Genomic DNA, 27,161 nt, shown 5'->3' on the forward strand with positions numbered 1-27,161 from the left:
GAGAGAGACAGAGCATGAACAGGGGAGGGGCAGAGAGAGAGGAAGACACAGAATCCGAAACAGGCTCCGGGCTCTGAGCTGTCAGCCCAGAGCCTGACGCGGGGCTCGAACTCAAGGACCGTGAGATCATGACCTGAGCCGAAGTCGACGCTTAACCGACCAAGCCACCCAGGCGCCCCTTTAAAGGGTCTTTTGAAGGACTCCCTTCCCAAGAATGAAGCATGTGGAATGAATCCTTGTCATCAGAGAGGAATGCTCCCCACACCTGTCTGGGAGAAGCTCAGGCCTGGGGCCTCCTTATAAATCCTGAGACTTGTCCCCACCCCACCCCATCCCCCAGATCTGCCAGGTCAGAGTCCGGGGGTGGGAAGCTGATATCTTTAATAAGGGCCCCAGGGGTTCCTTGAATCAGCCAAGTCTGGAATCCCAAAAGAGTTGGGAAGTCAAGTCACTTCCTCCCACCTGTCACCCTGTCCTTGGGGGAAAACCAACTTTCTCTTGTTCCCAATTAGTAATACCACTATTCGTAAACTGGTCTAAGCCCTCCCTCGTGCCAGGTGCTTTGCTCAATTAATTCTACCCACCAACGGCCTTCTGAGGCCGGTTCTCTCTTTAGCCCCATTTTACAGAGGCGGACACTGAGGCCAGAGACCTGGGTCCCAAGGTCATAGAGCTGGAACTTGGAAGAGCCAGGGCTCTATTCGCCGCCACAGTGTGACCCGTGCCGATAGCCCCAGGTCCTCTGAGAAGGTGGCTAGATGCCCCGGGGCGAGCCTCTCGGGAGCCTGCGGCCTCCCTGGGCGGCTGCACAGAGCTAGAGGCCAAGGTCTCAGTCCCAGTCTCCAGGACCTTCTCTTCACCATGGCCACGTACCCACACCGAATCCCGCTGGTTCCTTTACCGGACTCCCCTCCGCCTCCTGGACGAGGGCAAAAGCGGGTGCTCCAGAGCCAAGGAAAGTCCAGGCTTTGAGGCACCCCCCACCCCACACGATCTCCCCTCAATCCCTCACCTGCTCCTTTCTCCAGCCCCATCATGTCGCTAGCACCTCTCTAGAAGGACAGTGCCTTTGACCAGGCTGGTTCCTGGGTCAGGCACACCGTTTCCTGCCTGATGGTAGACTTCCATGTTGAGAGGCGGCCTCCTCCAGGAAGCCCTTCCTGACTGCCGGCTCTGGGTTAGCTGGCTTCTCCGTGCCCCCACCACTGTCTAGAGGATGACTGCCTCAAATAGTCATGACCTTGTGGCTGAAGGATCCATATCTCCAGGTACTCTAAGCTGGCCGGGAAGGGGGCATCTGGCAGAGACAGAGGACAGGTGTCGCTCACCTCCTTCTGGGTTAGGGAGGGAGGGCAATCTTCCCCTGGCCGTGACCTCCAGGCCCTGGGTCAATACCTGTTGGGCAACCAAAGGACAGATTGGGAGAGGCTGACTGGTGGGGGAGGAGGGCAGGGCTGTTTGCTTCCTGAGGGGCAACTTTGGCCAGCTCCTCCCCTCCACCTGACCCCCGGCGGCACCTGTCCTCGGCTGGGACCTGGGACTTGGAACATGGAGGGATTCTGTGAGGTGTTGAAGACTTGACTTGGTCTGAGGTCTCTCCAGTGGTCCTGAGCCTCCAGGCAGCCCCCGCCCCACCCTCCGGAGACGGTGAAGGAAAAAGAAGGCTGACGGGGTTGCTGGCCCGTGGCCCTTGCCCACAGATGAGAGACTGTGGCTGCCAGAGGCTGGTCAAGCCAGAGCTGAAGTCTTGTGGCCCCCGCGGGGCAGGATGGGGTCTGGCCTCCTCCCTCCCGGCTCCCACAGCCCTCCCCTATCCAAGCAAAGGGAGGGCCCTACGGTTGGGGAAAGAGAATGGGGCGTGTCGTCCAGACTTGGAGGGGGCTGTGCCCTGGAGCCACGGATGCTTCCTGCGGACGTTCGGGACGTTGGACTCCCACATTCCTGGCCATTCCAAAGACTCCTCACTCCTCCTCCCTTCTCGCCTTCCCCAGTGTAGGGGGAGGGCAGTGGCCTGGGTCTGAGCTAGCAGCGTGGGGCCTCTCGGGGGAGGGACTGAGGTCTGGGCTAGAGGGGCTGCTGCCCCGGAGTCCTGTCCCAGGCACCGCCCCAGGGGTCCTTGTGATTCTCATAAACAGGAAGTCCCCCCCCCCCCACCCTCGCAGACAGGCCCCTGTGTGTACCGTGGCCGGGCGCTGAGGGCCCAGCGGCCCTTGACCTCTCCGGCTGCTTCCTGTTAGCTGGGCCAGAGGAGAGAGAGCAAGACAGAAATGGCCTGAGATGGGGAGAGGCCTGAGGGAGTGTGAGAGCAGAGAGGAGCACAGTGAGGCTGAAGGGTGAGAGCACATAGTAGGCACTCGAGAAGTAACATGCCCTAGGCTGCGGTTGGATAGGGAGGAGAGGGACCCCCCGCCCCCGGGGAAAACAGCACAGTTAGAGAGAGGCGGGACCTTCCCACCCCGGCCCTCACTGAAGCCTAGCACGTAGTAGGCGCACAGAAAGTATGTGACACCTGCGTTTCGGATAGGCAGGGAGGGGGTGCTCTTGGGGGACAGCACTACTGGGGGAAGGGGACAAAGGGGCTCCCCCGGCCCGGCTGCGCCCTGTGGGTGGACAGCCCCCAAGACTCAGCATCCCATTGTCCCTGTCTGGCCCCCACCCCACCCCATCGCTGGCTGGGCCAGGCCACTGTCTCAAGGCCCTTTATTTTTAAAATCCCTGTGGTGTTCCCACCCCAAACCGAAGGAGCCGTGCCAGCCACAGATCCGCCTGCGGCCTGGGCTCAGGGCCCAGAGGCGCTGGGGGTGGGGCATCCGGCCACCCCGCAGCTGCCGAGGCAATTCCGGGAGGACTTCTAGGCCAGCCAGCCTGCCGGGCAGAGTAAGGAGGCCCCTGGGATGCCCCCACCCTGGGCCCAAGGTGTCAGCCCAGAGGCCCCCTAGGGCAGCCACCAGATCTGTGTGTTAAGCCCAGGGGCATGTTCTTCTAGACAGCGTATCTTGTCTCCCCACATTCCACCAAAAACGAACGCGTGTGTGTGCCGCACCTACTGTGCGTCAGGAAGGAGGCACAGGCTCGACCTTGTGGGGGCGACAGGTGGGCCAGTTGTGAAGCAGTTGTGAAAGAAGTCCCCAGCTCCCTCCAGGCTGTGTGGCTTTGGGCAAGTTATTCAGCCTCTCTGAGATCAGGCTCCTCCCCCGTAAGATGGGACAATGATAGATACCACAAAAGGCTGTGGGCCATCGCACGCACACGGCAGCGAACAAGACAGTCATGGGACCTGTCCTCATGGAGCTTAATGTCCTGGGGCGGGGGGGGGGGGGAGAGGAGGGGGAGGGGGGCCCCTGTATGAACAAGGTCACGGCAGTCACTCAAGACGCGACGCAGAGGCACAGAAAGGAGGGTGCTGGTGGGATCAGGGGCGGGGGCAGAAGTGAATTTAGAGGAGCGGTCTTGTAGGCTTTGGAAGAGGTGACTGGGGGCTGAGAAGAAGGCAAATTTTCACTCCTCTTGGGGAAGAGGGTTCCGGGCCGAAGGAATAGCGGTGCAAAGGCCCTGGGGTGGGAATGACCTGACATAATGGGTAGGGGAGGACTTTGCAGACTCTCGAGGGCTGTGCACTTGGCCTTCCGAGTGGTATTGTTATTGTCATTATGTCAAGTATGGGGAGGAGACAGGAATGTCAGGCAGACTCAGGCCAAGGCTGATAGCTGTCCCTGAATCCCTTCCCCTTGGCTTCCTCCACCTAGAGAATGGCAGGCTGGCCGGCCGATGTGCGTGGGCCCTTGGACTACAAAGGGCGTTCACTCTGGCCCAACTCGTTTTCCCCTTTGAGCCTCCCAACAGCTATGAGGTAGGGCAGGCAGGGTTTATTATCCCTGTATCCATTTGATGGATGGGGAAATTGAGTCAGGGGGTGGGCCCAGGACGGTGGTAGTGGCTTGCTGAGATCACCTAGCTCATTCACGGCAAAACCGAGCCATGCGCCCAAGTAGCCTGGTCCCCAGGCTAGTCCATTCACCCCGCAGTGGCTCCTGGGGTCCCCCACCTTGACCACCTCCCCCATCTCCCTACCTCCCCCCCCCCAGCATCTATTCCGGCACCCACAGAGCAGCACACAGATTCCACCAGGAGGTACCAGCCTCCCCCCCCCCCCGCCCCCAACCCCCAGGCTCTAGCCAGAGAAGAATGCAGCCTGACCCTCCCCGTGGGAGCTCTGGCCAGAGGCCTTGGCAGAGGAGAGGCGGGCTGAGTCAACAAGAGGTTGGCAGGGGCTCAAGCTGCCCACCGAGGTGGAGTCAGAGACCTACATACCCATACCCCATACCCCATCCCTCGCTCTCCATGCCACCCGCCCTGCTCCTGGTCTGGGCACCAGCCAGCCCAGTTAACCCCTGCGGGCCTGACAGGGGAACGGCCTGGTGGTAACAATCGATCGGGGCGCCTGGGTGGCTCAGTCGGTGAAGCCTCTGACTTCGGCTCAGGTCACGATCTCACGGTGTGAGGGTTCGAGCCCCGCGTCGGGCTCTGTGCTGACCGCTCGGAGCCTGGAGCCTGCTTCCGATTCTGCGTCTCCCTCTCTCCCTGCCCCTCCCCCACTCGCGCTCTGTCTCCCTCTGGCTCAAAACTAAATAAACATTAAAAAAAAAAAAAGCTTAAAAAGAATCAACTGATCGATCACCCTGCAGGGAGGCGCTGTGGGACCTCAGGTAGGTCACTCCACCTCTCTGGGCCAGTGGCCTCACCCGTGAGATCCTCTCCTTACCCCTGAGGATGTTGTTGGAATCTTTATGAATGAATAAAGGTCATTCTGCACATAAAAGTGTACCAGCCACTGTGTCTCTCCTCTGCGAGCTGGAGGAGGGATTCCTGGGTTCAAAGGCGAGAGTGGCGCCCCATTGCCAGGGCCAACAAGCAGGTGCTTAATGAGTACTTGCTGTGATGTGACCATTGAGTCCCTGGAATGACTCAGGAAAGTACGAGAAGCCTAAACATCTGTGATCGTCATGACACACCCCCCCCCCCACCCTGTCTTGTGTTTGCAAAGCTCCTTCCCCAGGCATCTTCTTTGATCACGGGCATTATTATTCCCATTTCACAGATGAGAAAACTGAGGCCTGGGGAAGCCAAGGAACTGGCCCAAGATCCGCAGCTTGGGACTAATTGGAACCAGGCCTTGGAAAGGGGGAACCTCTGGGGGCATCTGGGTATAGCACCAGGAGGTGGAAGGAGGAACAGTGAGCGGGGGTTACAGAGAGCTGATTTCTGTTCCGTTTCAGAGAGAAGCTCTTGACCGGCAGAGCTGTCCTCTTGGGGCTGAGCTCCCAGGGACCAGAAAAGTAGTGGGTACGACCCATCAGTCAGGGATGCTTCTGAGCATGTCCGGCCCCACGAGGATGTGCGTGTGGCACGTGAGGTTCCTTCCCACATACTGAGACGGACGGAACAGGGTCTCTTGGGGGGCTCAGAGCCTTTGCCCTCGAGGCAGCAGGGCACTGGGGACACTGCAGGCATGGGCTCGAATCCAATGGGAACACTTCCAAGCTGTGAGAGGTTGAGGAAGTAACTTTACCTCCTCGGCCTGTTCCCTCGCCTGCGGAATGGTGCTGCGCGGACCACAGCAAACACAAGCACCAGGCCCGGAGCTCCAACTCGAGTCTGACATTTAGGAGGTGCTTAATTAATATTCCCCTGGCTTCTGATGATCGCCCTCTGGCCATCCATCCCGGAGAGGCAGGAAGAAACCAGGAGCTATGAAGCAGCAGCAGGGAGGAGAATCATTGGGTGAACCCAAGACTCAGAGCCAGGACCGCCGGGTTCGATTCCCAGCTCCAGGGGAACAGGCAGGTGCCACGAACGAGTTGCCTGTCTCTCCTCTGTAGACCACGGATGTGAACGCCCTTCATCAACCAAAGGCGGCCAGCTTTTGCTAGAAGAAAATAGATGGACCCACGCACCCAGGAATGAGCCTCTAGGGTGAGGAAGGAGCCCCCAGCCCCATCCAGACAGGGCCACACGAAGCCCCAAGGGCCGGGCTAGGCCGGGGGTGGGGGGATGCTGGAGATGGTCAGGCCAAGGCAGCACTGGCCTCCAGCCCACGGGCCTATCTCTCGGGCCAGGCTGGACGGCAGAGAATGGGCTATTGTCTCTGCTCCTCAAATACTTTTCCTGTCCCCCTGGCCCCTCCTCTCTCCACACCCAGCCCCCAACATCGAGAACAAAGGTCTCCGGGAGGACCCCTCCTCACTGCCTTTCCATCCAGGCTCCTGGACGCCTGGCCCAGCTCTGGAGAACCTGGCTCCATCACCCCTGGGACGACAGGGTCACCTGGCCCTGACCCTGTCCCTCCCCGCCTCCTGCAACGACAGACGCCTCAGACCCCCCCCCACCCTCGCCTCCATCCATCCACCTGACTGTCCTCCTCAGGGGTGGGGCTGGAGGAACTGACCCTACATCCTTCCTGGTCCCCGAAGCAACTTCTTGTCCTGTTCTCCCAGAGAAAGGGAGCCTTGTGCCTGGGGGCGGGGGGCTGGGGGGGGGCGGGGGGGGAGGCCCTTCCCCGCCCCCATTTCCCTGCAGTGAACAAGGAATCAGAGCTGAGTTGGCCTGGAAGGGTCCCGCTGAGAAAACTGTTCCATACGGCCAGCCCCGTCCCCAGAGGCGTTTCCGGCCCTGACAGCTGCCTGCCTCCGGGAGCCACGCTGTCCCTCTGGGCCTCACGGCCACGCCCTCCAAAATACCCTTGGGATTAACTGCCATCCTGACCCCACTGCTCCCAACAACCCACTCACACCCAGGCATCACCTCCAGAAAACAGCCGGGGCCGGGCGGCCATCACCTTGTCCTCCGGCCCCACGCCAGCCCCGGGCCGGGCCCCAATTCCCCTCATTACTCAGCTGTCACTCCAGCTGACTCCCCGTGGGGCACACACACTTGGTGCACCCAGCCTGGCTCTCCTGCCTTCGGGTTCGCACAGCTCCACGCGTCCGCCCGCCTCTTCCAGGGAGCCTTCCTGGAAGCCCTGCCAGGTCTGTGCTCTGTCTGAGCCTTGTCTGTCTGTGAGCCTGTCTGTTTCATCATATCGGGCTGGGAGCTGGCACACAGTAGGTACTCCACAGATGCTCACCCACACTGAAGGTGGCCACGGGGTGGGTGGCTGCGGGGACTGCCCGCTCTCCGGCAGACCGGCTGTGCAGCCCGGTGACAAGGCCTGCCCTCTCTGGGCCTCAGTGTCTCCACAGCCCCTCTGAGGCCCTGACACTCCACAACCAGTGTTGACTCTTGGGGCTCTGCTGTAAAGAGGAAGGAATGGGAGGGCTGCAGTTTCCTTCCAGAAGGGTCTCCATCCCCTGGCTCCCTCAGACCACATTCCTGTCCTCAAGGTCAACCAGGGGAGAAAAACTTGGGGCTAGCTTGCAATCTAGTCTGTTAATGAGGAAACCCCAACAGGGATCCCAAGGCACCCCACTCCTGAGGGCAGCCATCACGGGGTGGGGGGGGGCAGAGCAGTGGCCCGGGCTAGCCCAGGCCACACTACAGAGGGCCCGGCGTTCAAGGCCTCTCTCCCATCCTCCATACTAGACCCTTCCCAGCTCATCTCCTACCCTCCTGAGCCCTGTCCTCTCCCCAGCTCACCTGCGGGCAATCTTACCCCAAGATACAAAGCCCAGCTCAAATAGCACCTCCTCCAGGAAGCCTCCCTAGACCTCCTCCATTAGTCCTCTGGCTCCCTGGCCCCTTCTACCACTGTTTTGGCCCTTCATCCCCACCAGGATCCTGGCCTATATCTTCCCTCCCAGACCAGAAGTCTCTGGAGAGTAGGAACTACACTCCTTACTCCCTGCTGCCTCCTCACAAGGTACCTCAACCTAGGGCCTGACCCACAGAGGGAATTTACTTAATATGTGTTCAATGAAATCACCTCCAGGGGAAAGGAGAATGGTTAACAATAGTGATCTCGCTACCCTTTCTTGACCATTAGTTACAGGCCAGGCAGTGAGACTTATGGCTTATCAGAGACGACACAGATGAGGCCCAGGCAAAGTGGCCTGTCCAAGGTCACTCTGCTAGGGAGAGGCAAAGCCGGGGTTTGGACTCAGTTTGTGTGACTTGCAAATACACGCTGGGTCGTACCGGTATCGCGTGGGCGAGAGTCTCCTTGGCCCCATTGCTGGTCTACCCTAGCTGACAAACCAATCTGCCTCACAAACTCCCTCGAGAACCCAATGCTGTCCCCTTCCCCTGCAATGCCTGTGTGTGTCCGAGCCCCTGCCAGGGGTCTAGCCCACAGGGACTCTCCCTAGAGTGGTCCCAGGAGGAGGGCACCTGCCCTGATGGTGGCGGCAATCCTAGACAAGGACTCCTCTCCTACGCCGTGACCATTCGTTCCCCAAACGCGCCAGGAGGACAGACATCACCATCTCGTGGGAGGATTCACAGATACCAATATGGAGGCTGGAGCAGGTGTAGAGGAGAGGCTCGCTCTGAAGGAGGATCTCCAGGAGGAGGGGACACTTCAAAGGAGCCTTTAAGGACGTTTTGCCCAAGGGTGACCCACTGAAGAAGGTGAGTGAGGTCTGTAAGTGCGAGAGAAAGGAAGACGTGCCCAGAGACCCGTGAAGGTCAACAGAGGCCAGGTGGGAGTCAAGGCCAGCGCTTCATCGGAGGAAAGATGGGTTGGTAATTGCATCCATGGGTGGACGGACCCCTGAACACTCAGGAGAGAGAAGACGGGGAAGACCAATCAATGGGCCAGTGAGCATCTGCTCAAACTGCCCAGACCCCCACCCAGACGTCGGGAGGGAAAGGGTACCCGCTCCGCTCCCCAGGGAGAGGCCGGGATGAGGGCTGACAGATACGGCCAAGCCAACTCACTCAGCTCAAGGATCCCACTCCAGACCTCCCTGGAGCCGGGGGGACAGCCGGTAGCATTCTTGAGTCCCCAAGGGGGAAGTGCCCCGCTCTAGCTGTGTCCTGCTCTAGTCCACAGAGGTCTCCCTGCCCAGAAACTGCCTCCTTCCCATAAGCCCTAAGCCTCAGCCCACCCGGTCTGCAGGGGTGAGTGGAGGGGGCAGCTGAGCTCTGTGATTAGGCCGAAGGGGCCCGGTTCCTCTAGGACAGAGGAGGAGCTAGGGGCTCCCAGTAACTAGCTGGGAGACATTTGTTCTGCATTTTACACGGTTATTATGGCTCTCCAGGGTTAACCCCTGCGCTCCTGGCCACCGCCCCTCCACAGGGAAGGGAAAGGAACCACGAGAAATCAGTGGAGGACCAAAGCACGGGAAATGGGGGACTGCCCACCCCTGCAGCCTTCACAAGGGTGCCAAGACCCCTCCACTCCTCCCATTTTCCAGAGGGACACACTGAGCTGGATCAGTCTCCGTGGAGAGGGTATTTCAGTCTGGAGAGAGGCTTTGAATGAAGGGAGAGAGCTGCTCGAGCTGCTCATAGCGTCAGTTTACCCGTCTGTAAAATGGGGCAAAGAATTCGTGACTCATGGATTGCTCCACCGTGAGTTAGTGGGGACAGAGTGCCTGGCACCTTGTAGGAAGGTTCTCAGGCACTGGTCCCCTGCCCCCGGCTGGAAGTTGGAGAGGACGGAGCGGGCGTGCGGTGGGTGGTAACCCTTTCCACTCAGACTGCTTTCTCAGCCATCTCCGGGCTGGCAACAACTAGCAGATGCCCGCACTGGCATTATACCCATTTTATAGACAGAAGAAACCTGAGGCTCAGAGAGGCCAAGTGACTTGCCCACGGTCACACGATGCCCGGGAAGCCGCCGGGCCAAGATCTGAGGTCAGGGCCTTTGGCACGGCACTAAACTGCTTCCTTGAAGGCCAGCTGTTCTGGGGACCCTCTGACTAGAACCACCAAGTAATGTATCGTCTAACCAGGTCACCTTCGAGAGTGAAAGACTTGTTAATAATCATGCCGGGACCGACCTGGGCAAACAGGGAAGTGTGGCCATCCTGCCACAGCAGGAGGCTTTGGGCAAGTCATTACACTTCTCTGCAAAGCAGACACGAGGGCGGGATTGTCCCTATGGGGCTCTCACGATGACTAAATGTCACAGTGCCGGTAAGAGACTGGAAGGCCCGGGGTTCGTTCGATGTTCAGTAAAGGCAGGTTATTGCTAATGCTGTTAGTGACAGTGGCCACTGGTCTCTGCCTCCATCACTGCCCTTCCAGTCCATTCTTGGCTAAGAGTAAGACCTTCCAAGTACACACCTGAGGGGCCGCTGGGTGGCTCAGTCGGTTAAGCGACCGACTTCGGCTCGGGTCACGATCTCGCGGTCTGTGAGTTCGAGCCCCGCGGCGGGCTCTGTGCCGGCAGCTCGGAGCCTGGAGCCTGCTTCGGATTCTGTGTCCCCTCCCTCTCTCTCCGCCCCACCCCTGCTTCTGCTCTGTCTCTCTCTGTCTTTCAAAAATAAATGTTAAAAAACAAAAAACAAATACGCATCTGACTCATGCCGCCTGCTGGCTTCCCCATCCCGGCCGGGGCGAGGCTGAACACCTGGCCCAAGGTTAAGCCCCCAACACCTGGCCCAGTTCTCTCCTAGCCCTTGACTGTGCTCCCCACAGTCCCTGCCCTTCTTCCTCACCCGTGCTCTGCAGCACCCCTGAGACCATCCCCGATTCTCTCCAGACAAAGCCCCTCCAAGCCTGAGCTCTGACCGACGGGCGTCTCAGTCCCACAGCTGTGCCACTTGAACAAGTGCCGGAATTCTTTGTGCCTCAGTTTCCCCATCTGTCCATCTCTCTAGCTGGGGAAATAACCCCGTCCCTGGGTGGCATGCGCATTCAGGGAACCACTGAAAGAGGCCCAGTGCTCCGTGAGCAGCCAAACCTTGTCTCCTCCCCCTGTGTGTCAATATGGCCCTCGTCTCCAGCCAGGACAGCATTCAGAGGCTTTCCGCCAGCGGCGCCTGCCTCCTCCATGTGGATCCTTAGCTCTGAGTCTTTGCTTGGGTTGGCTCCCCACACGACACAGGCATGTGCACTCCTAAGGCCCTCCCCCTGCCTATGTGTCCTTTACAGCTTAAGTCAGGTATCACCTTCTCTGGGAAAACTTATCGGGCCCCTCCACTCCCCTGCAGGCTGTTAGGGGTGTCTCCGGGCAAGGACAGCCCCCAGGATTTTCTGCCTGTCCCCAGGGAGCTCACAGTCTGAGGGGAGTATCCGAGGAGGGCAAAAAAAAAAACCTGAGGCAGGGATCAGAGCCCTGTCTCCCCTCCTTGAGGGTGACACAGGTGCCTGTGCATAGCTGTCCCCTGCCCCTCCTGGGTGGGGTTTCGGGGAGGGGGGGTGCTCAATAATGCTTTCTAAACCCATCCATCTGAGGTGTGGTCTCATCTACCTGTTCCGCAAGCCTCCTAGGTGCTGACAGAGCAGAGAGCACTTAAGAACGAGACATCCGATGCCTACTGTTATTATCTTATTTTTCGGATGGGAAACCGAGGCACGGCAAGGCTAAGCAGGGGCTAGGGCAGGCTGGGAAACCAGGCTGTGGGGTTCTAGGGCTCCCGTCCTTGACCACCACACCACCCACCACTCCGCAAGTAGCCTGCTGTGGTCTGCGCCCCCGACACCCCTGTGGCCTGTAGAGGATTGAGAGCCAGGTGGACCGGGAGAAAGACAGCGGGCATCCCAGCGTGGAGAGCTCAGGGTCCAGGCGAGTCTTTCCGGCATTCAAGGCCCCCGGCGGGCTTCTGGGTTCTCCCAAACTCCCACAGGGAGCGGCTGGAGAGCGCAGGAGCCGGAGTTGTCAGGTCCCGGAGCCCCAAGGCCACGCGGGGCGCCGGTGGGGGAGGGGTGGCCGCACACGACCCGAGTCGCCTCGCCGGGGCTTCCCCGCACGTTCCGCGGCTCCCCGCCCCGCCAGCCCGGCGCCCCCGCCGCCCCCCTCCAGCTCCCGCCGCCACTCGGGGCGGCCCGATCGGTGCCCCGGAGGGGGCCCGGCCCCGCCCGCAGGCGGGAGGGGCGAGGCGCGGGGAGGGAGCGCGCCCACACCCCGCCCCCGCCCCCGGAGCCAGCCCGCGGAGCCCGCGGCCAGGGCGGCGCAGACCGGCCCAGCCACTCGCCCGGGCTGCGCGCCGGGACGCGCCGCCGCCGCCGCCCGGGCCGACGCGCCCGCCCCTCGGCCCCCGGCCCCGGGCCCCCGGGGCTCGCGGAGCGAAGGTAACAGCGCCCCCCTCCCCCGGGTGGGCGTGGACGCCGGCGGGACGGTGGGGGGGGGGGGACCCGGCACCCTCTTAGGCTCCCGGGGACCGGGGCGGGGAGTGGGGGGGAGGGAGGGAGGGAGGAGGCCAGCCTGCCCAAGGCGCCCCGGGTGCCAACAGGAAGGCCCGTCGCGCAGGGCGCGGGGACCCTCCGAGTTCGGGGGTGGTTTTGCAAGGTCCCGGGCGAGCGGAGGGGCGCAGAGCACTGGAGCGGGCGAGCGGTAAAGCCGGCTGCGGGAGGAGGGGGCGCGCGGAGGGCCGTCTACGCTCCTTCCTGCCCTGGGAAAGGAAGGGAAGGAACGGGGAGGGGGCGAAAGTGCCGGAATGTCGGGCCCCTTGGCGAGGCCGGCGCGGAGAGCGGGAAGTGGGGGGCGGGAGGGACCGCAGGGGAGATGGACCAGGCACCCTGCCCCCTCCCCAACCGCCGCATTCCAGGCCGAGCAGGGATGAGGTCATCCCGTCCGGTTCCCCTCGGGCCACGACAGCCGGCTGTCCCTTCTCCCCTCCCCCCGTGGAGCGACCCTCCCCATCCGAACTCCTTGCCTCCCGGAGGGAACGTTTTCTGGCCAAAGTCTTTCCCGGACTTCCAATCTCGACCGGCGTCGACATTGTTCTGTTCTTGCCTCGACCACGCAAGGTCCGCCCAGCTTGAAGCCCATTTGCTAGCCCGGGAAACTGAGGCCTAGAGAGGCGGCAGGACTACCCACCCCCCCACACCCCCCCCCCCCCCGAGGCCGCAGCAAACGCGTTGGGGGGGCTGGAACCCAGGCCTGTGCACTTGGGCCACGGCCCGCCCGCCTCACCGAGTGGAGGGCTTGGGCTCTAACCTGCTTTCCTCTTCCTCCCCCATGGCCCCCGGTGCTCCCATCTAACCCCTCAGAGTCCTGTCCCACGGTCCGCGCTGCCCCTGCAAACCGCTTGCTGCCCCTTCCTGGCCTCACTTTGCTCATGTCTCCACCTTGACCGGGTTGGGGGATGGATGGGGTGTGCCTTCCAGGGGTATGAGAGGCCCCAGGGACTTGACGTTTTATTCCAGGGCCATAGCAGCCCTCATCCAGGCACCGTCACGCTGTCCAGCGGTCTGGGATGTTAACCAGCTGGACACGGGTGGGGAAGGGGCTGTGTGCGTGTGAGTGGCCTCCTGGATGACAGGTGGTGAGCCGGCAGGCACCAGTACCTGCGGGTGACCCCCAGGTGAGCGCAGGGGTGCAGCCGCCCCAGCCTCTGCCCCCTCCCCCATGTCAGACAGCCCCCAGCCTCCTCTGAACCACAGGTGCCTCCACAGCGGCCCCTGTTGGCCTCTCCTAACGCGTGGTCCCTGCCCTCGGCCTCAAACCCTGTCCTAGCGTCATTATCACCATTGAGTAACCTCTTACCAAGTGCCCCCGCCTGACTGTCTTCTGTAGGGTAAATATGAGGACTGCTAGGACACCCAGGCCGCTTGGTGACCACTCTTGCCTGGTCACGGGCACCGAATCCGCACAGCTCAGTCTCCTGCTTCCCAGGCCTGCCCTTCTGGAGCTCGGCAGCTGGGCATTGCCTCCCCCCACAGCTGTTCCCCCGCCCCTCGCCCCGCCGCTGTGGTCCCATCCCTCCCCTGGCATTTACTAGTGATGGTGACAGAATCCTGGGGAGGCTGCCAGCCACACCACTTTTTTTTTTTTTTTCCTTGCTCTGTGACTCGGGGCAAGTCGGTCCCCTTTTCTACGCCTCATCGTTTTCACCTGTAAAATGGGTAGGTATCATGAGCACCAACAGGCAGTAATGCTGGGCTGGTAAGGGGAGGTAGGCTTTGCACCAGGACGCCTGGAGCCCTTCTTCCTCCAGGGCCAGATGGGACACACCCGATTGCCAGCGATACCCTGAAGTCAGTGTCAGGTGCCAAATAGCTCCCACCAAGGACGCCCAGAGTCAGAGATGCTCCTGTTCATATGTTGGATTTGAACCGGGGCCGCCTGACTCCGGGACCTGGGGGTTTCATTACAGCACCTTCCGCTCTTCCCGCTCCTTTGGGAAAAAAACAGATTTCGATGCTGTTATTGTTCCCCACGTGGGAAAACGGGTCCCCAGTAGCACTGCCCTGTCCTTGGCCCCACCACCCGGCAGTGTCTCTCTGTCGCAGGGCAAGGTGGAGAGGTAAGGAGAGACCTTTCAGAGGTGCCCAGGGGCACTGGGGAGGTGGGAGCGTTGCAAGATTGGAGCAGAAGCTGGTCTCGAGAGTTAAGGTGGCCGTGGGGATTAGGTGGGGGCCAGAGTCCTCTCGGTGGAGAGGAGAGTGGCTCCTTCAAGGTGGACGCTGGGAGAGAGGTGGGTGTAGCCACATAGCAGACACAGTGACCCCTCACGTGGCATTCGGAGTGACGCCCCCACCCCCGGCCCGTTCCTTTCCCGCCCAGAGATTCATCCGTCGTCTCTGCAGAGCTAGGAAACCTGGCCCATGCCATGCACCTGCCAGGTGACCTTGGCCAAGTCCCTTCCCTCGGAACCTCGGCTCTGCTTGTAAAAATGGGCTCACCCTCATGACCTCAACTGCGGGGCCTTTGGAGTCGGATGACATCATGTAATGGGTGGCCAACTGCAGAGTGCTTCCTAACTTCAGCAAACATTCCACGAGGACTTCTTGGTGCTGGGGGTGCCAGGGAAAGGGATGATTCAGACACCCCCCCCAAGGGGGAGGAGTTAGGGCTGGGGGGTGGATCAGATGGTGGGAAGGGAGGAGAATGCAGTCCGAGAACAAAGCTAGCTTTGTTTTATTGCTTTCTTTGTTTTTTATCTTGTTATTTAACCGATTTTGAATTTCAAATAACATTCAAAGGGCAGTATTGAGATTTTGTATGTTGGAGGTGGCAGCGGTATTTAAAAACAAGCGGGGAAAAAAAAAAAGTTGAGGCACACATCTAGGTCTTATCAGCTTTTATCAGCTGAGGCCCCACACCTGTGGAGGTAAGTGACTTGCTCAAGGTCACCCTGCGAGGCCTTTGAATCCCCCACCTACCCTCACTGGGAAGGTGGCAAAGGGTGATCCTTTGGTATGAAGGTCATCACTAAGATCCCCTGTGATTGAACCCCTGTTGATTTGGCACCTGGCCGGTGCGGAGCCCAGGCTGGGTGCTGGGAGGGGGGAAGGCAGGAAAATCCAGACAGCCGCCCCACCTTCAGAATGTGTTGCCAATGGAGAAAAAAAAAAAAATTTTAAAAGAATGTGTTGCCAATCTAGGGAGACAAGACGGGGCTCCAGGAGCCGATCAAAGGGCCATGAGTCAGAGGCTCTGAGTTCAAGTCTCAACTAGCTCTCTTGCTGGGACCTGGAGCAAACTTGGACCCTCTGTGGGCCACAGGAAAACCAGAGGTCAGACCGTAGGCTCATAGGTGTCCTCCAGACTGCACTTTCTATGATGCTAGAAGGGATGGGGTCAGACCAGAAGAAGCTTAGAGAAGGTTGGGGCTGGGGAGGAGGTGGGGGAGATCAGGAGGGGACGGAGTGGGGAAGGAATCGCTTTTGGCACCTGCTGAGCTCTTTCTAAAACTTGTTCCCTGACAACAAGGCTCCTACGTCAATTTGAAAAATTATGGTAAAGGTCTTTCCTGCGGGCCTTCTCAGAGCCTTGAATCTGCTCAGGCATGCAGTAGGCAGCTGGAAAAAGCCACTTTTGACCACAGGATCCTTTTTCCAGGAAGCACCTTGAAGGCGGAGGGTTCTAAGGAACCACTGCACAGGCTGTTTACACAGCAGTGCACAAAGCCTGTGGCAAGGCACCTCCTCCCTCCTGGCCTCTCCGAGTGAAAGACAATTTCACCCACAGAGAAGGGAGGTGATTTGCTCAACGTGCCCGCAGAAGAGAATGTAGCTTGGGGCTCAAGGGCTCAGGGTCGGGAGGGCTCTGCCTCACCATTTTTACTATGCAGCCTCAAGCAAGTCACTTCACTTCTCTGTGCCTCAGTTTCTCCTCCCTAAAATAGTGCCTCCCGGGGCGGCTGGGTAGCTCAGTCGGTTAAGCGCCCCCGACGCCGGCTCCGGTCACGATCTCGCGGTTTGTGAGTTTGATCCCCGCATCGGGCTCTGCACTGATGGCATGGAGCCTGCTTGGGATTCCCTCTCTCTCTCTCTCTCTCTCTCTCTCTCTCTCTCTCTCTCTGTTCCTCGCTGCTCGCTCGCTCTCAAAATAAGTTAACTTTAAAAAATAAAATAAAAGAATACAAAATAAAATAGCGCCTCCCTCCGGGGTATCGTGTGAATGACACGAGTAACAGGTCACTTCTTGGCACTTAGTAGGTGCTTCATAAACGGCCTCCATAGAAGGACCATTCTTGCTTTTTACAGAGAGACGTCTCAAGCGGGCAGCCCGATGAACTGTTTCGTGCCCCGCTCCGGTCCATACCTGTTCACAGGCAACAGCCACAATTCCTACTGTGTCACTATTGTTTGCTTTGCCTGGTCCTAAGCGTCGTCCTCCTCCCGGAATTGTCCGGCCTGTCGTCTGCGCGCCCGCTCAGCACGTGGGCGGTATCCCCCATCGGGGTTGGTGGGTATAGTCACTTGTTCCCTTTCGCTGTGTGACCCAGGATCCCCATCGGGGCCTACCATCATTGTCTTTCTTTCAGGTCTCCACCGCCGGGCAGAGAGGGGCAGCTGGCGCTTGAGGGTGCATCTGGTACCTTCTCTGTGTTGGGACAGGCATCCGTAGCGGTTTCCACGAGGCCGGGAGCCAGGCCTCAGGGACAGGCGAGGGGGCAGCACCTCAGGAGCGCACAGGAGCAGCCTCCGTCCACCTCCCTTCCTCTGGGAAGGAAGGATCTGAGAAGTGGATCGTGAGCCCCGGCCCCGGGGAGGGGGGGGCCCGGACCATCCACCGTGAAGAGCGGGAGCTGATGCCAGGCCCCCAGGGGGCCGGAGGAGCCCCTGCCATGAGCTTGGGCAAGCTCTCGCCGGTTGGCTGGGTGTCCGGCTCGCAGGGGAAGAGGCGGCTGACGGCAGATATGATCAGCCCCCCACTCGGCGACTTCCGCCACACCATGCACGTGGGCCGCGGCGGGGACGTCTTCGGCGACACGTCCTTCCTCAGCAACCACGGTGGCAGCTCGGGGAGCACCCACCGCTCACCCCGCAGCTTCCTGGCCAAGAAGCTACAGCAGGTGCGGAGGGTAGGGGCACCGCCCCGGCGGATGGCTTCCCCGCCCGCACCCTCGCCTGCTCCGCCCGCGGTGTCCCCCATCATCAAGAACGCCATCTCCCTGCCCCAGCTCAACCAGGCCGCCTACGACAGCCTTGTGGTCGGCAAACTCACCTTCGACCGCAACCCTGCCAGCTCCACAGACGGCCACTCCGGTTACGGTGAGGGCCCGGGCTGGCCACTCGTTTGTCAGGTGCTGAGGCCCAGGGTGTTCGGTGGGACGGCCGAGCCACCAAGTGAGCTCTTTGCCCCGCGTTGGTTTGGTCCCACCGTGGAGGTCAGGCCCGAACCCCAGACCGTGGAAGGGGTTGGGGGGGGTGGGGCAGGGACAAGGGTCGCAAACCAGCTCACTCCACAAAGCGCGCTGAGGTTGAGAGGGGAGGGGAGGGCGGTCCAGCTCTCCCCAACTCTAACTCGCCTCCCTGTGTCCGGGCCCATGGCTGAACCAGCCCGTCCCCTTCCACGGAAGCAGCCCCCTCGTGTCAGAATGACACGGTGGCGAGACTGAGAGTCTGGGCTCTGGATTCGAATCCTGGTTCTACCCGGTTTCCAGCACGCCGGCTGACCTCTGCAGGCTCAATCCTGGCCTGTATGTGTAATGGGTCCGTTAGGGTCATTGCTAAGACTCAGCGACAGGACATCGGGGCTGTTGCTGTGTTTTTGTTATTTGGACAGAACCTGACAAATTTGGAAAAACCACTCACGTGGACAGAAGCCAGGGGGCCCTCCCGGCCGTGGTGGGGGACTGGCAGATGCAACCTTAGCTCCGCTGGACAGCTCGCCTTGGGAAGCAGGGCCCCTGCTGCCACCTGGTGGCCGTTCTCTGCCCTGTGGCTTTGCCCCACTGCCAGGGGCTTCCTCGGGTGCTCCGCCCCCAGCAACGCAGCTCAAAACTCCGCCGAGGGCTGGTCCACAGTGACCACACTGTGCCTCAGGCATGGTAGTTTTGGAGCCAGAGGCTGGACCAGAGGTCCTTGGCAGGGCATCCGCCTGTCCTTTGAGTCTGTGATTTCTGTGCAGTCAGACCCCAGCTTGCTAGTTCTGTCCCCGTGCCCACAAACCCGTCCACGTGCTATGGGTTCGCCTGCAGCCATCGGCCGCTGTCATGCAAGAGGACCGTGGCCATCAGTTGGGACTGCGAGTCAGGACGTTTTGAGCTCCAGGCTTGCCTCTGCCCCCTTCAGACCCTCTGACCCTGGGCAAGCCTCTCCCCTTGTCCCAGACTGAGCCTTCCCTTTCTACGTCTGCAAAGAGGGAATGAGAATTGTGTCCATTTTCAACTTCTGGGTTGATAGAAAGATCCCGTGAGAAACTTCAGGGTTCGCTATATTGGAAAGATGGGAGAATCTGAGGCCGGATGAGAGAGTGACGTGTTAGAGGCCACACAGCAAGCTAGGGTCGGTCCTGGCCCTCCCCGCCCCAATTCCTGGCTAGGGACCCCAGCTATGACCCTTCTCCCCATTCTTCTAGGCCCGGACTCCGGGTTCTGCACTATCTCCCGCCTGCCTCGCCCGGAAAAGCCTCGTGACCGAGAACGTGATAGTGCCTTCCCCTCCGAGCCCGAGCTTCGCCGCTCTGACTCCCTCCTGTCCTTCCGCCTGGACCTCGACCTGGGGCCATCTCTCCTCAGCGAGCTGCTGGGGGTCATGAGCCTTTCAGAAGCCTCTGCAGCTGAGACGACCCCAGCCCCTGCTTCAAGTTCACCAGCCCCTGCTTCAAGTTCCCCAGCCCCTGCCGCAAGACCCCCAGCCCCTGCCTCAAACCCCCAACCACATGGACACTGCCCCAATGGGGTGACTGCTGGATTGAGCCCTCTGGCTGAGGTGAGGGCCAGTGTGGTGGGAGAGTGTCCCCGTATACCTGCTGACACGGCCCCTAGCAGGTACTGGGGAGCAGGCTGGGGGGGCGGCCAGGGTAGCCACCGCTATACTGAGATCGATGCCCGGCGAGAGCTAGCGGGGGTCCTGCCCCAGGCTCGGGCTTCTTGGGAGAGCCTGGACGAAGAGTGGGGGGCACCCCAGGCGGGCAGCAGGGCCCCCGTGCCCAGCACGGTGCAAGCAAACACCTTTGAGTTTGCTGATGCTGAGGAGGACGATGAAGTCAAGGTGTGACCAGCTGGCCGTGGGCTCAGGACCCTGCCAGGGCTCAGGGCACTGCCCATGAACAGTGCAGAGCCAGCACCGAATAGCTAGGTCCTGCCCACGATAGATGGGAGAACCCAGTTGCCCCCAAGCCCCTCTACGCCTCTGCAGGACAGACATGGGAGGGAGGCCGGAGGAGACCAGGCTTGTTCTGGGACCTGGGTGTTCCCGTGGGCCCTGCTGGGCTGCATTACCTAGCCCTTTGCCCCTCTGGACCCAGGGCCGTTCCTTAGGCTCACCCCCCACCCTCTGCCAACCCCACTGGCTGGAGAGCCCAACCTCACAGTATAGCCTTTGTGCTGGAAAAGCTGTCCTTGCTGGGGGGGGGGGGGGGGGGGGGCAGGGAGCATACCACACAGGGCCTTTGTCTCCTCTCCCTAAGGGACGTCCTGCCCCAGCTCATTCCAGAGCTGCCCCCGCCAGGGTCCCTCCTGCACCCCTCAGAGCCCCAGCCCTTGCTAAGGCTGCTTCCCCAACATTCCAACCCCAGAGAAAAGTCAGGTGCGACCTCACAGGGGAGGAATCCCACCTTCCTGTGCACCCCAGACCTGCTTCTGGGTCCTGATTAAAAAAGGCTTTTTGATAAAAGGCGTCCTGCAAGATGCTTGGGGACTTGGGAGAACAAAGTCAGCTCCACCTGCTTAAAATACTTTCAGTATCGGGTTTGGAAAACCAAAGAATCTCTCCCCCCCCCCCCCACAACCCACACCCCCAGGGCCCCCAGCGAGGGGAGGGGCCAAAGCAGGGGGTAATGAGTAACCAGGCTGGAATGAATGTTCCAGCGATAAGAGGCCCAGGTGGAAGCCCTTATCTACAGTTCCTGGAACAGCCCCTGGCCCAGGTGCCTGGAACGGGGGGCCTGCTCCGTAATCCCCCCTCCGTAATCATGAATCACTTGTCCCGGTGATAACTGGGGACCGAGAGGCTGCAGCGGGTGCTTAGAGGTGTTTGGGAGCATGTCCCAACCCCCACCTCGCAGCCCTCCGACCTTATGCCTCAGTTTCCTTCCCTGTCGCATGAGGCTGCTGGGAGCACTATGGAAATCACCACAAGCACTGACACAGGAAGACTAGGTAAAAGTGGCTTCTTTTGTCTGGTCTTAGCCTCAGGGGAGGGAAGTAGGGTCCCAGGGGCAGGAACTGCTGATCAGGAGCGGGGACTCAGCGGGCCGCTGATCTGTGACGGAGCGGGAGCTCAGGATCGGGAATCCGCAGTGGGCTCTTTGACTCCGGTGAGGTGCTCTCCGCTCAGTCGATCTTGAAGGAGGTGATGCTCAACCCACCCTGTATGCTCAGGTAGCTCAGGTGGCTGTGGCCCATTCTGTTGGGAAAGGTCAACTGGTGCCCGTCTGACAACTTCACTTTGAATCCGTCATTGTCAAAGGTCACGGTGAGCTGCGGCAGGAGGGAGGGTGTCAGGGAGGCCGGAGGCCCTGGAAAATGGGCCATGGCAGCCCCGGGGTTGGCCTCAACAGTGCCAAACCCCATGTCTAGGCCAGGGTGCCCCCCCCCCCAACCTTGGCTCTCTCTTTGACATCCTCCTCTGGCGCCTCTCCCCTCTGACCTCACCTTGACCTCTGACCCTGGGCCGAAGCACATGTGACCATCCTTCTGCTCCTCCCCCCAGGTGCCATCCAGTGAGTTACAGACGATGACAGATTCACGGAAGCGTGGGTTGAAATGCAGGTCCACTTTAGATGACCCCTGGCCCAGATTAAGGGCAAATCTGCAGGGAAAGGGGGTAACAAGGATTAGGGGCCAGCCCTGGGTAAAGCTGCTCGGGTCGCGGGGTCTTGGTTGACCACAAGCTGGAAGAAATCACAAAAGAAAAGTGTTAACAGAGGCCTGTGCCTTAAAACAAAGGAGGCGACAACCTGCCCGGACTCAGCACTGGAGCGTCATTCCATTTGGCACAGGGACTAAGGCTCTCGACAGGAGGGTGACTGATAGTGACAATCTCAGGAGTTCGGGGCACCTGTCCTTGGGGGAGAGAATTGTCCTTAGGGATCTGAAGATCCGCTGAGTTTGGCCATGAACGGCTAACCTCAAGTGGCGAGCTCCCTGTCATTCCAGGTATTCAATCAGGGGCCGTGTGACCTGTTGGCAGGATCCCTACAGCCTGGGTCAGACCGCCAAGGTAGAACATTCTGAGTCATGAATAGGGTGCCTTCACTGGGAGGGCTCAGACCATGACCGTATACTTAGGGAACCCAAGTAGGAGAAAGGAGTGATTTTCCTCTTGGCTCCTACCCTACGCCTCTGCCCGCCTCTCCTCAACCAAAAGCGGTTGCGGATCAGTCCCAAGAAATTCTGTAACCGTGTTCTGCCCACGGGAGAGCCCGAGTGCCGAGCTGTTAACAACGGAATTAGAAGTGCGGCTAGTTCTAAGGGAGAGGATACAAAAGAGACCACTTGGCGCCCCCTGGTGGCTCTCTCTGGTGTAACGTGTGTGAAAGGCTGGCCTCTGCCCATTCAGCTGGGGGGGGGGGGCGGGGAATTGTGCTTTCCCTAGAGACACCTGACCCACAGGGGGCTGGGCAGATCTCTAGGGGCTTCCCTACCTACCCCCTTCAGTGTCTTTGGGGGCCACGGAGTTGAGCAAATAGCACGAGTTGTGAAATTCTGGGGGTCCCCAAACCTAGCCTCAGAGGTCAAGGCAGGCCCCTAACAGGAGGGGAGCCAGCCGGGGGCATGGCAGGGATGTGAGCACAAGCAAAAGATTTAAAAAAAAAAAAAAAAAGGCCCCTGAGGTCGCTCTCCCCTGTGACCATCTCACAAGGCTGCCCTGCCTGCCCCCACCTTCCAGGCCTGTGGACAGCCCCCCTCCCCGGGTCGGGCCCACCCGGCCTCTCCCCTTGCTCACCCAACGGCGTCACTGGCGATCTTGCCCTTGATCTTCAGGGTTGAGCCCAACTTCATGTCCATGTTCACGATCTCAAAATTTCCCTGTGCCAACGGAGAAGCACGTCACGCACATGCCCAGAGCCCTTCTGCTGGTGGCCCCCATTCACCGGCACCTTCTCACGGGGCCTCAGGTCTCGTTCACCCTCTGCACCCTCGAGGGCACTGAGCTGGGAAGGGAAAAAGCTAGAGTGCGCTGGTCAGAGCCTTCTAGAACTCCCTCTTCCCTGCTTTGCTTCTCTCTCATCCACCCAGCCTGATGAGAACAGCTGAATGTGGACACATGGGGCCCAGCTGGGGGATCCTCAGTATGCCCATCTGTGAAGTGGGTACTGTGGTCCGTGCTGACCTTACAGTTCCCAAATAGGTTCAGGTGATGAAGGCACCCTTAGCAGAACCCCCCAAATGAGGATGTGTTCAGCTTCCGCAAAACCTTGGAGCCATTATACTAACAGAAAGTGTATCAGAGGCGTGCAGGGCTTGGCCCATCCAAAACCAGGAACTATAAAGCTCTGTAAGTCACATGTCTTGACATGTCCTATCAAAGTCCCTCTCCAGACCTTACTTTCCTCATCTATAAAATGGGCTCATTTGATTTATCCATTCACAGCCAGTGCTAAGCCGCCCCCTCTGTGACAGACACTGCCGGGGGCCCGGAGGTTAATAGCACCCACCTTCAGGCCGTTGGGAGGGGCAAGGTCACGTTTGCAGAGCCCCAGACATAGAGGCTGGCATGAACTACAGGCAAATCGAGGGACGGATACCATTATGATCACTTGCTGTTATGATTCACTCACTCCTTTTTCCATAGGACCTTAACAGCACCTAGATTTCTATATAGCACAAGTTTCCCGCAGCTGCTCCGTGGTTAAAGGAAGGGTCTTGAAGCTATCTCTCTCTCTCTTTTTTTTTAATGGGGAGGGAGGATGGCTATTTTTTTAATGCTTATTTATTTATTTTTGAGAGAGACAGAGACAGAGACAGAGAGGGAGACACAGAACCCGAAGCAGGCTCCAGGCTCTGAGCTGTCAGCGCAGAGCCCGGGGAGGGGGGCGGGGTGGGTTTGCTCAGACCCACAGACCGTGAGATCTCGACCTGAGCGGGAGTCAGACACCCAACCGACGGAGCCACCCAGGCGCCCCTTGAAGCTATTTTCAAGCTCATTACCCAACACTTACAAAATGTCCCTTTTGCCACGTCCATGCTCGGAAGGCGTGTGGTGGGGGGTGGGGGTGGGGGGGAGAGGACACACGCAGCAGGTACCGAAGATCTCAAACTTCTCGTGGGAGAACGCGTTTACGTTGTGCAATTTCTGTTCACAGATTTTTGGTTTTTTTCCTGGAGCCCGCACGCCTGAAACTCACAGGCCTGGGGCGCTTTGCTGACAGCCAAGGGCAGCGTCCTTGGGAGGATAGTCAATGCATCCCCCCCCCCCCCCCCCCCCGGCAGCTGTCTTCTTTTTACCAAGGGGGAAGGCGATCCAGTGTGCACACACACACACACACACACACACGGCGGGCTTGCCCGGCTGTCCCAGGGACGGGACATTTCAAAAGGCAGGTCTGAAAAGAGGCTGTGCGCAGCCCGGGAGAGTGGAGCCAGCAGCCCCCACACCGGTGAGGCGGGATGACTCTTTGTCGTGGGGATGGCCCATGCATCCGAGGGTATGGAACTGGCAGTCTGTATCCACCAGATGCCAGTAGCACCCTCCCCGCCAGTTGTGACAAGCGCTAATGTCCCCAGATGTGGCCAAATGCCCCCTGGTGGGAAAAATCTCCCCGCCCTTGAGAAAACGGGGGTTAGAGGCAGGAGAGCCTCACCCGTCCGAGGGACGCTTGGTGTGACAGCTGGATTGCCGTCTTGAGAACCAGACAGGCCGGGTTAAAATTCTCCTCCAGCGTCTCACAGGTAGACAAGTTTGCCGCTCAGAGACAAGGTTATCCGGTCCCTCCCAAAGATGTTCACACGTTACCAGAAACATAGATGTCCTGCCGCAAAGCAAGCTGTCAGAGATGGGCGCTCTGAGATGCATGCATGGCTACAACCAGACATCGTGAGGGGGCTGAGTCTTCTCGTCTCCCCCCAGTTGCCCCCCCGACTGGCTTGAACAGCGTCTCCCGAAAAGTCACGTCCACCTGAAACTTACGGACGCGACCTATCTGGAAACAGGGTCTTTGCAGACGTAATCAACTTAAGATTTGTTTAGGGTGGGCCTTCAATCCAATGTGACTGGTGTCCTTATAAGAAAAGGGAAGAGAGGGGCCCCTGGGTGGCTCAGTCCGTTGAGCGTCCAACTCTTGACTTCGGCTCCGGTCATGATCTCACAGTTCGCGGGTTCGGGCCCCTCATCGGGGCCTGAGCCGACAGCGCAGAGCCGCTTGTGCGCGCGCGCTCTCTCAAAATAAATACACTCAAAAAAAAAAAAAAGAAAAAGAAGAAAAGGGAAACGTGGACCCAGAAGCACAGACACACAGAAGAAGAGGCCATGTGAAGACAGAGGCAGAGATCGGAGTCGTGCAGCTACAGCCAAGGAATGCCACAGACTCCCGGCAGCCACCAGAAGCTGGAAGAGACAAGAGAGAATCCTCCCCTGGAGCCTTCAGAGCAAGCATGCCCTGCCAACCACTTGATTTCAGGCCTCCACCCCCCAAAACTGTAAGGGAATATTGTTACAGCAGCCACCGGAAAGCAAGACACCGTCTAATTCTCAGAAGAATTGTGATCCAATTCCACAAATGCGGGAGATTGAGGCTCAGAGAGGGAGAGTGACTTATCTGAAGCCACACAGCAAGCTATGATAGCGCCAGGTTTGGAATCAAAGATTGCGAAGAGGATCCACTCAAACGCCTGCAACGTACAGGTCGTAATGTTGGGTGGTTTAACCTCTGAGCCTCGGTTTCTTCATCTTTATAAAGCGCAGTAGGGGCGCCTGGGTGGCTCGGTCGGGTAAGCATCCGACTTCGGCTCCGGTCATGATCTCACGGTCCGTGAGTTCAAGCCCCGCGTCGGGCTTTGTGCTGACAGCTCAGAGCCTGGAGCTTCCTTCAGATTCTGTGTCTCCCTCTCTCTCTGGCCCTCTCCTGTTCATTCTCTGTCTCCCAAAAACAAATAAACGTTTTAAAAAAAAAAAAGTTAAAGCCCAGTAGATGTTGGCAGTTATTACGGATGAGAAACGGAGTCTAGAGAGGGGAAGAGGTAGGTTTCAGCTCCCCCTGCAGGGTGGTGGTGGAGGGAGCGGAGAACATCTACCCTAGAGGGCTGTGGACGCCATCTGTCCGACTTGGTCAGTCTACGGACAGGGAAACCGAGGCCCGGAGAGGGGCAGTGGCTTTCCTCCAGCTGCGCTCCCCCCGCCCCCCACCCGCTGCCCCACTGAAGCACAGATGCGGGAAACAGAGGAGGTGGGCAGTGGGCAAGCCGGCATCCTCACCGACATGGTGGCAGCTCCCGGTGCGGCTCCCGGTGACTCCTGGAGGTCTGGACTCAAGATCACGCCTCACAGCCCAGTTTATATTCTAGAATATTACACATTAACTCCCCCAAGGCCGTACATGAGGACTTTGGTCCCTCCTGCCCGGGGTGTCTGTCCCCCTCACATCTCCCAGGACGGATGAGAGGCTCCTCATCCGGGCACACCCAGCCCAGCCCGGAGCCACCTGCCCCGTGCCCGGCCCAGCACAGGACCAGCGCCCAGCCGGGCATCGGAAGCCAGCACACCCAGCAGGTGAGCTTGGCAAGCCACCCAAGGTCCTGAGCCCCACTTCCTCATCCTCGAACAGGGAGACTTGCTGTGCGAAAAGCTCGAAGCTTTTTAAAAAAATAAAATCTTAAAAACAAACAAACAAACAAATAAATAAATAAAATAATAAGTAATAAATAAAATAAATGTTAAAATAACAATAATTAAAAATTTTTTTAAAAGCTCGAAGCTTTAAAAAAAATAAAATCTTAAAAATAAATAAATAAATAAATAAAATAAAGTAATAACTAAATAAAATAAATTTTAAAATGATAATATTTAAAAATTTTACAAAAGCTCAAAGCTTTTAAAAAAATAAAATTTGGGGGTGCCTGGGTGGCTCAGGCGGTTAAGCGTCTGACTTCAGCTCAGGTCACGATCTCGCGGTCCGTGAGTTCGAGCCCCGCATCGCGCTCTGGGCTGATGGCTCAGAGCCTGGAGCCTGCTTCCGGTTCTGTGTCTCCCTCTCTCTCTGCTCCTCCCCCGTTCATGCTCTGTCTCTCTCTGTCTCAAAAATAAATAAACGTTAGGGGCGCCTGGGTGGCGCAGTCGGTTAAGCGTCCGACTTCAGCCAGGTCACGATCTCGCGGTCCGGGAGTTCGAGCCCCGCGTCAGGCTCTGGGCTGATGGCTCAGAGCCTGGAGCCTGTTTCCGATTCTGTGTCTCCCTCTCTCTCTCTGCCCCTCCCCCGTTCATGCTCTGTCTCTCTCTGTCCCCAAAATAAATAAACGTTGGAAAAAAAATTTTTTTAATAAATAAACGTTAAAAAAGAAAAATCTTAAAAATAAATTAATTAAATAATAATAAGTAATAAATAAAATAAATTTTAAAATAACAATAATAATTAAAAATTTAAAAAAGCTCAAAGCTTTTAAAAAAATAAAATCTTAAAAATAAATAAATAAATAATAATAAGTAATAAATAAAATAAATTTTAAAATAATAACAATAATTAAAAATTTTTTTAAAAAAGCTCGAAGCTTCTCGTTCTCTGC

General features: G+C 58.7%; 2 protein-coding genes and 1 long non-coding RNA gene across 4 annotated transcripts; 2 read left to right on the forward strand and 1 right to left on the reverse strand.

Moving 5' to 3' along the window:
- The first annotated feature begins 3,601 nt into the window (after nucleotides 1-3,601).
- Nucleotides 3,602-20,115, forward strand: LOC125171244 (uncharacterized). The gene is made up of 3 exons (XR_007154227.1): nucleotides 3,602-3,612; nucleotides 14,485-14,490; nucleotides 19,871-20,115. It is a non-coding gene; the product is annotated as an uncharacterized LOC125171244 (long non-coding RNA).
- CDC42EP1 (CDC42 effector protein 1) lies at nucleotides 12,099-20,115 on the forward strand. Of its 2 annotated transcripts, none has more exons than XM_047868482.1 (3): nucleotides 12,099-12,174; nucleotides 16,818-17,547; nucleotides 18,857-20,115. In XM_047868482.1, exons 2-3 carry the CDS (start codon nucleotides 17,085-17,087, stop codon nucleotides 19,495-19,497), a joined length of 1,104 nt encoding a protein of 367 aa, XP_047724438.1. In that variant the 5' UTR covers nucleotides 12,099-12,174; nucleotides 16,818-17,084; the 3' UTR covers nucleotides 19,498-20,115. The 2 variants fall into 2 exon arrangements, with proteins under 2 accessions (XP_047724438.1, XP_047724439.1); XM_047868483.1 differs by lacking the exon at nucleotides 12,099-12,174 and having other exon boundaries at nucleotides 18,857-19,327; nucleotides 19,423-20,115.
- A 479-nt stretch (nucleotides 20,116-20,594) lies between these two features.
- LGALS2 (galectin 2) lies at nucleotides 20,595-22,467 on the reverse strand. The gene is made up of 3 exons (XM_047867888.1): nucleotides 22,390-22,467; nucleotides 21,096-21,252; nucleotides 20,595-20,921 (listed from the first exon to the last, which is right to left on the reverse strand). The coding sequence occupies exons 1-3, from the start codon at nucleotides 22,449-22,451 to the stop codon at nucleotides 20,775-20,777; spliced, it is 366 nt and encodes a 121-aa protein (XP_047723844.1). The 5' UTR covers nucleotides 22,452-22,467; the 3' UTR covers nucleotides 20,595-20,774.
- Between the last annotated feature and the right edge of the window lie 4,694 nt (nucleotides 22,468-27,161).

This window comes from Prionailurus viverrinus, chromosome B4, assembly GCF_022837055.1.
Source record: "Prionailurus viverrinus isolate Anna chromosome B4, UM_Priviv_1.0, whole genome shotgun sequence".
In the NCBI taxonomy this organism is placed as follows: Eukaryota; Metazoa; Chordata; class Mammalia; order Carnivora; family Felidae; genus Prionailurus; species Prionailurus viverrinus.

Excerpts from the sequence above, each read along its gene's own strand:
- CDC42EP1 (XM_047868482.1), top strand. The coding sequence starts at position 17,085 with ATGCCAGGCCCCCAGGGGGCCGGAGGAGCCCCTGCCATGAGCTTGGGC. Across the intron at positions 17,548-18,856 it reads AGACGGCCACTCCGGTTACG|GCCCGGACTCCGGGTTCTGC; the intron begins GTGAGGGCCCGG and ends CCATTCTTCTAG.
- LGALS2 (XM_047867888.1), bottom strand. The coding sequence starts at position 22,451 with ATGGACATGAAGTTGGGCTCAACCCTGAAGATCAAGGGCAAGATCGCC. Across the intron at positions 21,253-22,389 it reads ATCGCCAGTGACGCCGTTGG|ATTTGCCCTTAATCTGGGCC; the intron begins GTGAGCAAGGGG and ends CTTTCCCTGCAG. Across the intron at positions 20,922-21,095 it reads GCCCAGGGTCAGAGGTCAAG|CTCACCGTGACCTTTGACAA; the intron begins GTGAGGTCAGAG and ends CTCCTGCCGCAG.